General features: G+C 34.0%; 1 protein-coding gene across 1 annotated transcript; it reads left to right on the forward strand.

Annotated features, from left to right (window-relative positions):
* The first annotated feature begins 311 nt into the window (after positions 1 to 311).
* On the forward strand, positions 312 to 1,139 carry LOC137738204 (EPIDERMAL PATTERNING FACTOR-like protein 5). Its single transcript, XM_068477837.1, has 2 exons — positions 312 to 569; positions 691 to 1,139. The coding sequence occupies exons 1-2, from the start codon at positions 443 to 445 to the stop codon at positions 915 to 917; spliced, it is 354 nt and encodes a 117-aa protein (XP_068333938.1). The 5' UTR covers positions 312 to 442; the 3' UTR covers positions 918 to 1,139.
* The last annotated feature ends 15,306 nt before the right edge of the window (positions 1,140 to 16,445 follow it).

The following is a 16,445-nucleotide window of genomic DNA, read 5'->3' on the forward strand; positions in this document are numbered from 1 at the left end:
GTGTGTTAGTAGTTGTATCTAGATGAGTTCCAATAACGTTCAGATACTGTGAGACGTATTTTTTGGGGCTGTTTGGCAATGCATCAAGCCACTCGCTCAAGCTGTTATGTTCAAGTTTTTATTGCTACACACCCTTCCACCATCTCAATGGCATTGTAGTGAATATGACTTTTAACTATGACTCTTATCGTCTCCATGACAATCATGCAGGGCCTTACAAGGGTCCCGTCACTCTTTGATCTTTTGGGGACCGTGTTTCTGACTCAGACCGTCCCTCCCCACACGCTCGCAAGTAAAAACTGCAAAAACAATAAAAGCATCTCCCCCTCCTTCCCTCCCTACCTGAATTTTCAATCTCCCTACTCACTCTTTGTTTGCATCATCATATAAAACCCTCCCCCAGATAGCTCAGTTGCTAACCTGCGGACCTCCACCCCAGGCGATGGGGGTACTGCGCCACCGCCACCGCCACAATCACCATTATATAAGGCTATCAACTGTCATCACGGCCTTCACTTTTCTCTTGTTCACCTCAGCCTCATCGGCCGTAACCAGTCAAACCCAACTCGGTAAGCAACTCAGCACACCACCAAAACAACTAATTGCCAACCTCCTTTTGTGTTTTGACTCGTTCAGTAGTGACTCAGTTCTGTTGAGCTTGAGCTTGTGATGGTGAATTGAATTTTTCAGGTGGTGGGCTTCATCATCAAAGTGAAGGTGGGCCAGCACTGGAGCGAGTCGTGACCCACCAGAAGAGTAGACTGGGTTCATCACCACCGAGTTGCAGATCCAAGTGCGGGAGGTGCTCGCCGTGTAAGGCAGTGCACGTCCCCATCCAACCAGGTGTCTCTATACCTCTCGAGTACTACCCCGAAGCTTGGCGCTGCAAGTGTGGCAACCATCTCTTCATGCCCTAGCAGATTAATTAAATTAAAACCTTTTGTAAGTTAATTTAATTTAATTACACTAGTAGTATATAGTAGAGTCCAATTTCATTAGCTTTTAAAAATCTGGTAGTATAATTGTTGTCGTTGGTAATCTTTTTTCCCCCAGTATTTGGTCACTGACTGCATATACTGATTATTATTTTTTTGCTAAACGTGGGGAACAAGTGAAGTGTTGGGAATGTAACATTTATATTTTTGCTCTTTTTATTAAGTTTGCATTAATGCAAGTTAAATTATTATGGGACAGAATTAAAGTCCAGGGCATGTGATTAACTGATCACATCATATATGACACGTGTCTTTTATTTTCTAATATAAGTAAAAAACATAATTGATACGCACCTTTTAAAGTCCATTTTTTCTAATATATTTTCACTTATTACAACACGTAATGTAATATCTTATGTTTATATTTGGAATACAATGAAAAATTTGTAGACATCGGAAGCTTATTTTTTATTTCTCTCTCAAGTTTAGAGTACAAATATCCTGAAACAAAGACATCTTTATATATGCACAAGTGAAGGTACACTTAACAAAAAATTTCTCTCTACTTGTATAATAATACATGATGAACCGTTCCATCTTCTGGGTACATTTAAAAATATCTCCTACACGGGGATAAAGGGGTTTGTTTTTTTTTTATTTCTTTCTTGAAAAGCTCTGAGTTCTCTCTCTCTTTTATTTTTCCTTAAATTTGTTTTCTTGTCTGTAAGATTTTTTAGTATGTTCTAGAGTAAATGATATAACTAAATAGGCAAAGTTTTGAAGCATAGAATAGCCCAGATATTAATAAAATTTTGCTGAAATATATTTGAATATATACGGGATTTACAGCTGGGCCTTTTTCACATATTGCAAAAGTTTGATGCATTTTAGTTTGATTTTAGGTAGTGAAAATTGGAAAAAAAGAGGTAGTACTCAGCTTTATTATGTTTTTGTTTGTTTGTTTGTTTGTTTTTTGTTTTGGAGGGGGGTTTTCTTGTTTTTCCTCTATGGAGTGTTTAATTATTATTTTGCTATTTAAGTAGATGGGTTTCCCTCCTCAACGCTTCTTACTACGGCTGGATGTTTACTGAACGTGATTGCATTCCCTGAAATCTGAATAGTACTGAGTTTGTTTTGATACAGCAATGAATTATTGATTTTTGTTTGTACAACAGCAAGGGGGAACTATTGTTTTTGTATTCCGACGGCTATTTAACGTTTAATTTACTGATACTTTTCTTTTAAATGTCGAAAAAAAAGTCCAAATTCAAAACTCTTTTGTTTTTTTGTTAAAATAAAAATTATAGGAGCATATGAATCAGACATGGGTTTCCATTGCATCATATGATGAAGCTTGTTTATTAGAGACAATTGCATGGGAAGGAGAGCAACTGATGAGCAGGAATATTGTGACATAAGATATTAAAATGGATGAGTAACAGACTCAGCAGTTACTACATTAACGTGCTCACCAAATTCTGTCCATCAAATAATCTTCTTCCCCGTACATTAGTTTAGAGAAAAAAAATATAAATTGTATTAGAAATAAAACTACAATCCCGGCCTTCTCTAGACCTCATTGGCAATTTAGCAATTCAACATTTATCAATTTAGTGAAGCTGACAAATTTAGTATCATTAACATTATTAATTGTTTATATCATTTTAAAATTTACATCCATAGACACTAATAACATTATATATGACTGTTGATGTTTTATAAATCCACAAACATCAACGGCCACAAACACAGTACCCAAATTACCTTTCGATTTCTGTGTATAAAGTTAAAGACTGGTATATATGATCTCTTTATCTGTCGAGGGGATATGCATACGACAGCATGAGGGTAAAATCGTTTTCTTCTCCGTACCTGCATATTTATTTTGTTGCCAAATTACATTGTCTTCACTCACACTCCATATATGGATAAAATAAAATTAATTACTCCCTTGGAAGTTAGATGCATTGGTTGTTACTTATTCCACTTTCATGTCTTGGTCGTCTTTGGCCAAGCTGGTCAACCCTAGTTTGTTAATTGCAGAGCCTGCAGATCTCGACAGCTGCTGCTTCTGCTTCACATGTGTGCGTGCCCTCTAGGTCTCTGCCACGTATGCATTGCCAAATTTTCAATATTTTTCTGAGAAGTAATAATTTTCCCGATCCCATGCGCCCATGCACGGCTATACCAGCCTATAGGTCTTTCTGGATAGATAGAAAATAAATTGATGATTATCCCATTGTTGCATGCCTGTTTGCGTTGTATAGTTGACTTTGTTGGAGTTTTGAGCCTCCTTCAGTCCCACGTCAGGGAACTCAAGAAGTTCCTAAGAGCAACTCCAGCGTAGGAGTTTGATCGGGGGACAGGTCAGGAAAAAGGGCCTGAGAGCCCGGCGTGATTGCTCCAGCGTGGGGAGTCCAAGGGACAGTGGAGGCCCGAGCACCAGGCCTATGAGGAATTGCCAGCCCACGAGCTCGAAGTGGATCTGACATCATCCAGGCGTTAGCCCAATTTTTTATTTTTTTCTGTCAGGCGTGTGCACCTCACCCGTGCATGGGGGTGCGTCGACACGATTTTAGCACCTACTGTTGGGAAGCCATGTGGCTTCCCATGGTCCGTTGGATCTCAACGGCTACATAAAGTGGATCGTTCAATTTGCAGCTGTAAAAAAAACAAAAAAATCTTATTTAATATCAACCGTTGGATCTGAGATCAACGGTTGATATTATTCTCCTTTATAAATAAATTTAAAAAAAATAGTTTTAAAATTCAGAAATGTTATTGTTGTGCCACGTGGCACAATCTGAAGTGTTGGAATTCAATTTTTTTTTTTTAAATTCAACGGCAAAGCTTAATTCATTGAATAAAAAAAATTTAAAAATTGTAAAAAATGAATAAAAATCCGAAATTTTTTTTATGACAAGTGACGGAATGAGAACGATTAAAAATCTTATCCAAAATTACAAATAAAATTATTTTGTATTATTTTATAACGTTTCGGATAATGATACATGACGCAACGAGAACGATTAAAAATCTTATCCGAAATTACAAATAAAATTATTTTGTATTATTTTATAAAATAAAAAAAAATACTAATATTTTATTTTCTATTGTCAGGGCTATTGAAGTGTAACGGTGGAGATGCAAAAGGCGATCACTGTTCATTAAGGGCAGTTACTGTTCACTGGGTGGATAGCATAGTGTATTGCCTGGGGGTTCCCACGCTGGAACTGCTTTATAGGTCTTTATTTTGGGTTAGTGACCTTTATTAGTGATTAGGTATTGGACTATTTGAAATGAGAATTGAGGTTTGGGCCATTAATTATGCGGATTAGGTTGATGATTATACTATAATATTGATATTATATTAATATTAATATTAATTAATCAAGACAAGGGCCTTGGTTGGGGCACTTGGGGCCTAAGAAGTTAAAATTAATCAGAGTTCATTAATTTTACAGAGAGTAAACACACAAAGCAATTTGCCAAAATTCTATAATCCAATGTGGATTGTAGGATTAGATAGTTGTATTCTGATCGGGCAGACGTCATCGAACCACAAGCACAAGAGTGGGACGGAAATACTATTCGAATGACATAGCTTTTGTGCTAGCCTCTATCTGTGATTTAATCAAGTTAGTATCATTTAATTCTTGTAATTATTTTTGTTATTTCATTCTGTATTGCAAGTATTTTTCGTTAATAAAGAATTAGTATTTCAATTTCTGTTGTTTTTATTATTTTCTGAATTGCTCTCCAACAGACTTGATGTTTAGTTACATATCATCAATTTATAGTTTCGTCAATTTTAATAACTAATTAAAATATGATCTCAAACTTCTTTCCAGGGGAAAAGGATCCTTTCCAGATCCTCTTTGCGAAGATCCGAGGGATCAATCAATCAATCATATCCGTTTATCGTATATTGTGAGGTCAGAAATCATTTAAAATTTAAAATTTAAAATTGAATATAAATAGTACCTAACGAAAACTAATCGAACGATATACGATAAGAAGACGTGATTGCTTGATCCACCAGATCTCCACAAAGAGGGGTTTTTCCTGCCATTGTTTTTTTTTTTGGGGAAAGAGAAAAAGGAAGGGGGGGGGGGTGTTGTGTTCTTGCTAGGGCAGCATGTAGGTTGTGAAGTTCCTCAATATATTATTTCCTACGAGGTCTTATGGTCGGAGAATTTAAGAATTTCACATCGACAAATCTATAAAATTAAGTGGTTAAACTTTTAATTCGATCAAAAGCTTTTAAAGTAAATGTTGAAAACTGAAATAGAAAGGAACGAAGTTACCCGAAAAATGTAGAAGCCTTGGGTGGTAAATGATTATTAGAATGAGTCGCGGAATAAGTCGCTCTCTTTAAGATGTTTCGCGGCTCTGCCCAAAGTGTGCAAGCAGTTCACAAACACCACGTCATCTCCGAGATAAAACAGCCCATAATCTTCTTCTTCTAATAAGATTCTTCCTTGCACACCGGAAGAACCTTCGAACTCACACCTTTTCGAAATGTTGCTTTTTAAATCAATATATGTAAAACTTTTTTTTCTTCTTTTGCACTTCTACTATGCGCATCACTTATGTATTTATATATATTATATATATAAAGAGATGTTGAGGGGGTAATTGGGATTGCAAAACCGTAGCAAATCAAAACGGACAAATCATAAAAGCCACAACGGGACAAAATCAAAGCATAAGTAAATTCAAACTGAAAAAGAAAACAAAACGGGTCGATTGCATGTTTCATATTTAGGGGAGATAACTCCTTAGGCCAAAATTAATTGACTTTTAATATCGGTAAAAAACAAAACATAAATATATTTAAATAAAAACATAACTACTCTAACAGTAAAACTCTTAGATCTACATTGTAACTTGTAGGCAGATAGTAAGATCCAAGTTTTAGGCAATATCGAAATACTTAGTAATAATTTATTTGACTATAAATTCAAATCTTGATCCAGTTGTTCTTCTTAGACTCGAAAAAATATTAAAGAGTAAAAGAAATTGCAATGAAAATAGCGATTTGACCACATATGAACATAATATGTAATGTTCGATGGATCAGTTTCGTCCAACCCAAACATGTAACCCGAGAAAACAATGAAGTCGTTTGGTGCTCCTCTTGTTAGCCGTTACAGCCAAAACCAGCACAAATATGCATGAGCAAAGCCGTACATTACGCTGAATCCACTGTTTCACGAGGTTCCTCCCTCCTCGCATTATATTATGGACAATTGCTTTTTTACAATTCTATTTCCAATTAGATGAATGCAATTAAGTTTGTAGATAAAATTTACAAATTAATTGATTTATCATTAATAGAAATAAATATGTTTATTAATACTTAAATATTAACTTAATCATCAATTTTCATATTATTTAATTTACAAAATTTAATCATCTTAACATATTATATTTTTAATTATTCACAGGTAAATAAAAAAGGCGAGTTTATTATTAATATTTATATTTTAGCTGGATTAGGTGAGACATTTTGAAAAGGAGGACGGGGAGGTGGGAAGGTGGCTCCAAATTATTCATTGAAATTAGCCTAAAGGCCTACCGCTACTGGTCTGGTCTATCACCTCTGAGGACAGTGAGGTCCCGTCACCCGTCAGTTTGCCCATGCTCACGCACATGATGTATATTCACTTTCTTTTGTTTGTTTGGGTTTCTGCGGCAGGAGAGAGAGAGGTATATTGCCTTTCACATACTATTTTATTTGTTACATTTTTTTTTTTAATTTTTAACTATGGAATCAAATAAATTAAACAAAAGTTTATAAAAGGTAAAATTAGGTGTGTGTAAATAACATTTTTTCCTTAGTAATACATAGGATTAGATACTACTGGTTTTTTTTTTTTTCTAATTAAAATTGAAATAATATTTAGGTACTCACTAGTAAACATTCTATATACTTAATTTTTCATTTTGAAGCAAAAATATTTAACATATGTTTTACTGTTCAAAAAATTAATAGACATTAATTAATTTTTCTTTTAAACTTTAAAAATAAAAACGTGTAACATTTTTAATAAAGCCAAATAAAAACGTGAGCATATATGATACTCACTAACGAGCATTAAGTATTAAAACAGTTTGTCTAGATAAATGTTAACAAAAAACGAAAATCTTAGAATAATGCTAGGAAGATCAAATTTTTAAACTAAACATGTAAATTAAATAAAATGTCACCGATAATAAATAAGATGTTAATCAATACTTAAATAAAAATTCAATCATCAATAGCCACATCATTTACTTTACAAAAATTAATTTAAAATTTTGATCTCCTTAAAATTATCCATAATGTTAATTCCAATCTAATTTCTACCGTAAAAGAAATACATTTGTAGAAGCTAGGGTTGTCCTCTATGGTCTTTTTATTTTTTAATACATTGATATTTTGACACTAGAAGTAGGAAGATTTCAGCAAAGTCATATAAAGAGCAATTTAATTTAGTATCGAATTTTCCATTTACGAGATTTAAACCTAAGACTTCTCATTTTTAAGTGAAGAATAATATTATCAGACCGTAATACTGAATAGTTTGCCCTCTATGTTAAAATTGGAACAAAGAGCAAAGAGAGAGTTTTTGGATCCGGCTTCTCTGCCCTCCCAGTTTCCATACACTCTCATCCTCTTCTATTTTGTGTGGTTACGGTTAAACTACGTTAATATTTTATATTGATTTTTTTATAGAGATAATAAGATAAAAAATAATAGTGATATAAAATATTGATATGATTTAATCGTGACCGCACAAATATAAAAAAAATGGAAGTGTATGGAAACTAAAAGAGCAGAAAAGCCTGTTCTCATGTTTTTACCTGCTATTACACGTTCACCGGCTTTTCCTCTTCCAATGTGGCAAATTTCTGCTGCCGTTAGATTTCACACGCATGCAGAATCTAAGCCGCCCATTCATTGTAGCATCTAATAGTATTACTAAAGATTTTTCGGAGAGAGAGAGAGAGAAAGTGAAGTGATATGTTGATTTGACATAAAATGAATGGAGTAGGTGGTATAGACGTCTGTTGACTAATTGATTGAACATATATCATACCTACTTTAATAAAACTTGTCTGAATGAATAAATAAGGGAGTAAGATCTCCAGGACATAGAGTTCATTTTAATCTTATGTTCCTTAAAGATATTAATATTTTAATAAACAATATAAGATTATATTTGCTTTCATCTCCAACCAAGGGTCAAAAGATCGTAGAGCTCGTTTTAACCATGTCACAAAAAATCGTCTCCAACCGACAGCCAAAGGACCAAACATAATTTATTATTTAAATTTAAAAACTACAACAACTTAAATTTAAAAACAACTTGAATTTAAAAACTATAACTTATATTTAAAAACTACAACTTAAATTTAAAAACGACAAATTAAATTTAAAAACAACATTAACTTAAATTTAAAAACTACAACAACTTAAATTTAATATCCATAATCAACATCATCTTGATCATCCGCCATCGTAGGAGTATAGTCAGAGGTACACAACTGATGTCGGGTCATAATTAGAATTTAGTCAATGATGAATGAATGGTTTAGGTATTTATAGGAAAAAAAAAATTAGAATTTTTAAGAATTTAAAAAAAAAAAAGGGCAAAAAAAAACCAAATAATAATAATAATAATAATCCAACGGTAACTGGTGTCAGCTGGATTCAAAAATTTGTTTAAGCATTCCTGTCGGATATAACCGACAGGATTAATAACAATGTTGTCGATTATATCTGACATGAATGCTTACATATCTGGCCAGCCCCTTGGTTCTTTCAGATTCTGTGAGGCCCATAAACCATCTGGCCTAGCCCTAAACTGGAGACGGTTTCTGTCACATCTTGGACTCGGCTCCATAGTAGCACGATATTGTCCACTTTGGGCCCTGACCACACCCTCACAGTTTTGTTTTTGGGAACTTACATGAGAACTTCTCAGTGGGTCACCTATCATGGGATGGCTCTCGCGCGCTACTCGCTTAACTTCGAAGTTCCAATGGAACCCGAAGCTAGTAAGCTCCCAAAATGCCTTTTGCTAAGTAGAGATGAGAATATACATATAAGGCTTACATGATTCACTCCTCTGGGCAATGTGGGATGTTACAGTTTTCCAGCTATTTTCGGCCCTCTGGATCATTCGGTTGGAGATGGCCTAAGTACACTACCTTTTCACACCCATCTATACATTATCTTAGTTTACGGTCATTGAATCGACTAAATCAAAAAAGATCAAACAATAGAAATTGATAAGTGATATATAATGTATTCTCCAACTGAATGCTGGCCAGATGGCTCGTTTTAGTCCTTTGGACCTCCAAGAAATTAATATTTTAATGAACAATGCAGGGCCATATTTCTTAGGCTATCTTCAACCGAATGCTGGCCAGATGTCTCGTTTTAGCCCTCCAGCCCTCCAAGATATTAATATTTTAATGAACAGTACATGGCCATATTTGCCTCCATATCCAACCGAGGGCCATAGGGCTCGTTTTAGCCCTGTCATAAAAAATTGTCTCAAATCAAGGGCCAAAGGGCCATAGGACCAAACATCATTTATTAGTTAAAAACTACAACTTAAATTCAAATCCAACGGCTAAGTGATGTCAACTAGCCGTTGGATTTGAATTTTTTTTTGCTATAAATAAGGTGAATATTAGGCTATAATTCAAATAACTTTGAATTCAATTTATTTCAATTCAATCTCTTTCAATTCAAATTTGTAATGAATTCCAACTTTGGATCCTTTTCGGATTCCAACTAGGGGTCCTCATCCAATTCCAAATTGGAAGAAAAATGGGCACAAATGATACGAGAAGATGAGGAGTCTTATGAAGAAGTTTAAATAAGGCGCAACAAACAAAACAGAGCATTAGCCATTGCTGCGCTCATGGTGTGTCAGCTAACTGAGGAACAACCTCAATAGGGTGGCTCTGTTGCTGGTCGCTCTTACAAACCTGAAGAACTGTCCCACCAGATGGCAATAAGGCTTCTGCGAAAGGTTGAAAAAGCCAACTGTTATGTTAGAGGCGGTTGCCTCATATGACACATGAATCTGGCATGCTTTCTTTGGAGTCTTTGGATCCCAAAATGACATTACAATTCATGGATGTTCACCCCTCTTCAATCGCCTGACGGAAGGTAAACCACCTCAACTTTATTACTACATCAACGGCCATCAATACAATATGGGGTATTACTTGGTAGATGGCATCTACCCAAAGTGGACAACAATTGTCCAATCAATTCCAAACCCTAGGAATGACGAGGAAAAGTTGTTTACCTTACACCAAGAGGCATACCGGAAAAAAAGCTTTCAGTATTCTACAAGTACGGTGGAAGATCATCAGCGAACCGGCAAGATGGTGGAGTCGAGAAAATTTGAACTCCATCATGATGTCTTGCATCATATTACACAATATGATAGTGGAGGATGAGCGAGACGGATATATTGATGGAAAGTCCGATGATAACCAAGAAGATCCAAATAGTTCAAGAAGGGCTCATGCAAAAATATATGATGGGCCTAATTTGCCTTGCAATCCAAGAACTGGTAGTATCTCTATAAATGAGTACATGAGACACTATAGAATGATACGTTCCCATGCCACAAACAAGTACCTACAATAGGATCTTGTTGCACATCTTTGAGCCAAAAATAGCATGGAGTAAGCGTTTAAGCTTTATGTTGTTAAATAAAAATGTTGTTTAAGTTTCATGTTGTTAAATGTTTTATTTTTATTTTTTATGTTGTATAATTTTTATGTTGGTTAATGTTATTTAAAGTTGTTTCATATTACTTAATTTAATTTCATGTTGTATAATGGCTTAGGAAGTTATAGGAAAAAAATATATATAATTTAAAAAATATATGAAACAAATTTTGTAAAATAGAAGTTATAGGAAAAAAAATATAAAACAAATTTTGTAAAATAGAAGTTATAGGAAAAAAATTCTGTAAAAAAATAAATAAATAAAACTGTAAAAAAAATAAATAAATAAATAACGGCTTGCTAAAAAAATAAAAAATAAAAAAAACGGCTAGCTGACATCAGCTAGCCGTTGTATTTGAAATTTGGCTTAGAATTCCTGTTGGTTAAATGTATTCCTGTCGGTTATATTCGACATAAAAGCTAGAATTTCTGGCCCAGCCCAGGGCTGGTTGGATTATGCTAGCCGGTTGGCCCTTTGGCCCTTTCAGATTACATGGGGCCCACGAGCCTTCTGGCCTAACCCTCGGTTGGAGACGGTTTTCGGACTATTTTCGACCCTTTAGACCCTTCGGTTGGAGATGGCCTTACCATCTCCAACCGAGGGCCAAATCTATCGTATGTCTGAGTTTACATGCCTTGATAATCTTGAACAATTCTGTGACACAATTGTTCAGGTTTATAAAGACAAGTACCTCCGCGAGCCAAATCAAGAAGATCTGAATCGGCTCATTTGCAAAGCTGAAGACCGTGTGTTTCCGGGCATGATAGGGTCATTAGATTGCATGCATTGGGATTGGAAGAACTATCCCACCGGATGGCAAGGAGGCTTTAGCGGAAGGTCGAGAAGCCAACTGTTATGTTAGAGGCGGTTGCCTCATATGACACATGGATTTGGCATGCTTTCTTTGGATAGATCCCAAAATGACATTACAGTTCTTGGACGTTCACCCCTTTTTAATCGCCTGATGGAAGGTGAAACACCTCAACTTGACTACTACATCAACAACCGTCAATACAATATGGGGTATTACTTGGCAAATGACATCTACCCAAAGTGAGCGACACTTGTCCAAGCAATTCAAAACCCTAGGAATGACGCGAAAAAGTTGTTTACCTTACACCAAGAGGCATACTAGAAAGATGTTGAGAAAGCTTTTGGTATTCTACAAGCATGGTAGAATATCATCAGTGAACCGGCAAAAGGGTGGAGTCGAGAAAATTTGGAATTCATCATGATGTTTTACATCATATTACACAATCTGATAGTGGATGATGAACGAGATGAGTGTCACATCCCGGGCTCGACTCCACCGTAGCATGATATTGTCGGCTTTGGGCCCCTACTACACTCTCACAATTTTGTTTCTGGGAACTCACACGAGAACTTCCTAATGGGTCATCCATCATGAGACTGCTCTCGCGCGCTACTCGCTTAACTCCGAAGCCAGTGAGCTCCCAAAAGGTCTCATGCTAGGTAGAGATGAGAATATACATATAAGACTTACAGGATCCACTCCCTTGGATGATGTGGGATGTTACATGGGTATATTGATGGAGAGTCCGATAACGACCAAGAAGATCCAAATAGGTCAAGAATGGCTTATGCAAAAATATATGATGGGCCTAATTTGCCTTTCAATCCAAGAACTGGTAGTATCTTTATAAATGAGTACATGAGAATCTATAGAATAATACGTTCTTGTGCCACAAACAAGTACCTATAACAAGATCTTGTTGCACATCTTTGGCCCAAAAGAAGCATATAGTAGGCGTTCAAGTTTTATGTTGTTAAATGTTTTTAAAAACGTTGTTTAAGTTTCATGTTGTTAAATGTTTTTTTTTATGTTGTATAATTTTTATATTGGTTAATGTTATTTAATGTTGTTTCATATTGTTTAATGTTGTTACATGCTGCTTAATTTAATTTAATGTTGTATAAAGGCTTAGGAAGTCATAGGAAAAAATGGAATTTAAAAAAAATATGAAACAAATTTTGTAAAATAGAAGTTATAAGAAAAAAATAGAATTTAAAAAAAATATATGAAACAAATTTTGTAAAATAGAAGTTATAAGAAAAAAATAGAATTTTAAAAAAATATATGAAACAAATTTTGTGAAATAGAAGTTATAGGAACAAATGGATTTAAAAAAAAAAAAAAAAAAAAAAAAAAGGAAACAAATTTTGTAAAATAGAAGTTATAGGAAAAAAAATATGAAACAAATTTTGTAAAATAAAAGTTATAGCAAAAAATGGACTTTAAAAAAAATATGAAACAAATTTTTTAAAATAGAAGTTATAGGAAAAAAATAGAATTTAAAAAAAATATGAAAAAAAAATTGTAAAATAGAAGTTATAGAAAAAAAAATAGAAGTTATAGGAAAAAAAATTTGTAAATAAAAATAAATAAATAAAACTGTAAAAAAAACAAAAAAATTCAAAAATTACGGCTAGCTGACGTCAGTTAGGCGTTATATTCAAAATTTTCCATGCTATTTGTGTCGATTATAACTGACACTATTTCTTTTATTTATGTTGGTTATAACCGACAGCAAAACCAACAGTCTTTTAAAAAAAAATTCCAACCAGCCCGAGGCTGGCTATATGTGGTCAGCCCTTTGCCCTAGCCCTCTGTTGGAGACTGTTTTTGGGCTATTTTCGGCCCTCTGGACCTTTCGGTTGGAGATGGCCTTACCATCTCCAATCGAGGGCCAAAGGGTCATAGGGCTCGTTTTAGCCCTATCACAAAAATCATCTTCAACCAAGAGCTAAATGGTCATAAGGCCAAACATAATTTATTATTTAAAAACTACAACTTAAATTCAAACATAATTTATGTTGTTAAACGTTTTTAAAAATGTTGTTTATGTTTCATGTTGTTAAATGTTTTATTTTTATGTTGTTTAATGTTATTTAATCTTGTTTAATATTGTTTAATGTTTTTTCATGTTACTTAATGTTATGAAATGTTTAATGGTTTACGAAGTTATAGGAAAAAAAAAAAAAGAATTTGTACAATTTTTAAAACAAATTAAAAAAAAACTATAAAAATAAAAATAAATAAATAACGGCTAGTTGATGTCAGCAGCTAGCTGTTGCAATTTGAATTTTAGCCCGGTCCGAGGCCGGCTGGTTGGCTGGTTTGAGCTGTCCGGTTGGCCATTTGGCCCTTTTTTGTCCAATGGAGCCCACAATCGCTTTGGCCTGGCCCTCGGTTGGAGATTGTTTTCGGACTATTTTCAGCCCTCTAACCCTTTGGACCCTTTGGTTGAAGATGGCCTACGGCCATCTCCAACCGAGGGCTCATTTTAGCCATTTGACCTTCTAAGATATTAATATTTTAATGAACAGTACAATGCCATAGGGCCAAACATAATTTATTATTTAAATTTACAAACTGTAACAACTTAAATTTAAAAACAACGGTAACTGCCCAAAAAACCAAAAAAATTAGAACTTAAATTTAATGAATGGTTTAGGTATTTATAGAAAAAAAAATTGGCCCAAAAAAAACAAAATTGCTAGTCAACTAGCCGTTGGATTTAAATTTTTGTTTAAACATTCCTGTCAGTTATATCTGACAGGATTTTTTGAATTTCTGGCTAGCCATGCAGCCAACCCTTTGGCCCTTTCAGATTCCATGGGGCTCACGAACCATTTGACCTAGCATTCGGTTGGCGATGGCTTTCTGATTATTTTTTATGATTTAGCCCTCTGAATGCTTCGGTTGGAGATGGTCTAAAAAATAAAAAATAGTATATGAATATCACACACCTCTCACAAAAGCACACTTTGCCATTTACTATTTCAACACCAAATTTTCATTTCTCTTCTCACCCATATATCATCAAAACATTTCCATCCCACGTCTATCTCTAACCCACGTCTCTCTTCTTAACTGCACATAACCCTACCCCGAGATGCTCGTGCACCCATATGAGTGTAAATTGATCATTTCACTCTTTAAAATAATTAAAAAAATAAAAAAGTCAAACAATTTTTTTATAATAATAAAATAAAAAAAAAGAAAGGCAGGGGCACAAATAGTAGGTAAATTTTATTTTTTTTTATAAAAAAAAATGGAAAAAGAAAGGCAGGGGCACAAACGGTAGGGTATGGAAAATTGATTGTATTTGTATAGAATGTCAAAAAACAGACAATAGGAAAAATTGACTAAAAAAGGGGTTGCATTTTGCTCACTGCACCATTTGGTAATGTTCATCTTTCTATTTATTGTTACTAGATGGGTGAGCTTAAATTTTGAAATTTGTTATCTCTTCACTTATAAGTGAGAGGTCTTAGGTTCGATTTTCGTCAAAGATGAATTTTAACCACTTTATTCCTAGCCCATTGTGAGGTTTAGCTCACCGCCTCTACTTAGTGTAAATAATATCATTTGTTCAAAAAAAAAAATTGAGATTTATTTTTATTCACTACTCATCCAACAATACTAAATATGGTGGCTGTACATCACTATTATTTGAGAGTAGTGAACAAAAATATTGTTTAAAAAATAATCTTAGTTCTTGTCTGTAAACTAGGCTGAAAAGACAAGCATACCCTTATATATATTTTTAAATGTTTGTGATTATATCATCTTCTATATATAAAGAGAACCCAAAAGTGAATAGTTTTTGGTGTCACAAGTTTCAACAAAAATATTTGGACAAAAATGCCTCTCAAACAAAAAACTTCAAAAGCAACCCAATGTAATACATCAAATAATGCAGGGGTATTTTTATCATTTTAATAGCATTTTTAATAATTTTTTATTTTGTACAGTTTTTTATTTATTTTTAAATTAGTACCTTATAATAAGCTAGCAATAATGTGATTCAATCAGCTATTTATTAAATATTATATTCTCTATTTTTAAACACATTCAAAACATCTTAAGAAGCGTGTAATGCCGGTTATAAAAAAAGTTTTTCGCACGTGGATAATAATGTGATTAAATTAGTTGTCAAATGATTTTTTTTTTTTTTTTAACAAACGATATTATCTACACTAATGGGGAGGGGGTGAGCTTAGCTTCACAATGGGCTAGCAATAATGTGATTCAATCAGTTGTTTATTAAATATTATTTTCTCTATTCTTAATGTAAATTTTATAGAGACTGATTTTATTATGTGGATTCAAATGTTTTAATTGGTTTATGAGGCATTTTATTAGCATAATCTAAGAGTATTCATTTACTTCAAATATTTGACTTTTCCTTTGTCAATTTACGCATATAAATACATTTAAAACGTGTAAATCACACGTAGTACTTTGTTATTCAAAAAATGCCTTCTGCACGCGCGTGAACGCGTGTATGAAGGCTAGTTTTTATAAATACATTTTACGTTCTCTCATTTCCACTCATAGATCATGTGTATTTTGTTAGTGGTATTGTTAAGAAAACTCTTTTTATCAACCGAAAAAATGCTAATTACTATATGGTATTTGAATCTAAAATAATTTAATAAAAAGTAAAATATATAAGAGTGATATTGTAATATGCATGTGAGTCGTGACAAAAGTTGTAATTTTATCTATAAAAGAAGTTTGAAGCAAAATTGGAAGTCATAGGAAATTTGACAGTTTAGTCTCGCTTGAGCCTTAGGTTTTATCCCTAGATGGTAGCTGCAATATTAGAGCAAGTCCATCCTTAACAAATGAGCTGGGCTATAGCCCAATTTCCCCCCTAGCTCCCACACGCTCCCCCACCACCCCAACAACCCCCCCCCCCCCCCCAACCACCAAAATCCACTCCATCCCATCCAAT

The sequence above is a fragment of the Pyrus communis genome, chromosome 6 (assembly GCF_963583255.1).
Source record: "Pyrus communis chromosome 6, drPyrComm1.1, whole genome shotgun sequence".
Classification (NCBI taxonomy): Eukaryota; Viridiplantae; Streptophyta; class Magnoliopsida; order Rosales; family Rosaceae; genus Pyrus; species Pyrus communis.

What these genes read in the sequence shown, in the direction of transcription:
- LOC137738204 (XM_068477837.1), top strand. Translation starts at nt 443, where the DNA reads ATGGGGGTACTGCGCCACCGCCACCGCCACAATCACCATTATATAAGG. An exon ending in AACCAGTCAAACCCAACTCG is followed by an intron (nt 570 to 690) that starts GTAAGCAACTCA and finishes TGAATTTTTCAG; the next exon opens with GTGGTGGGCTTCATCATCAA.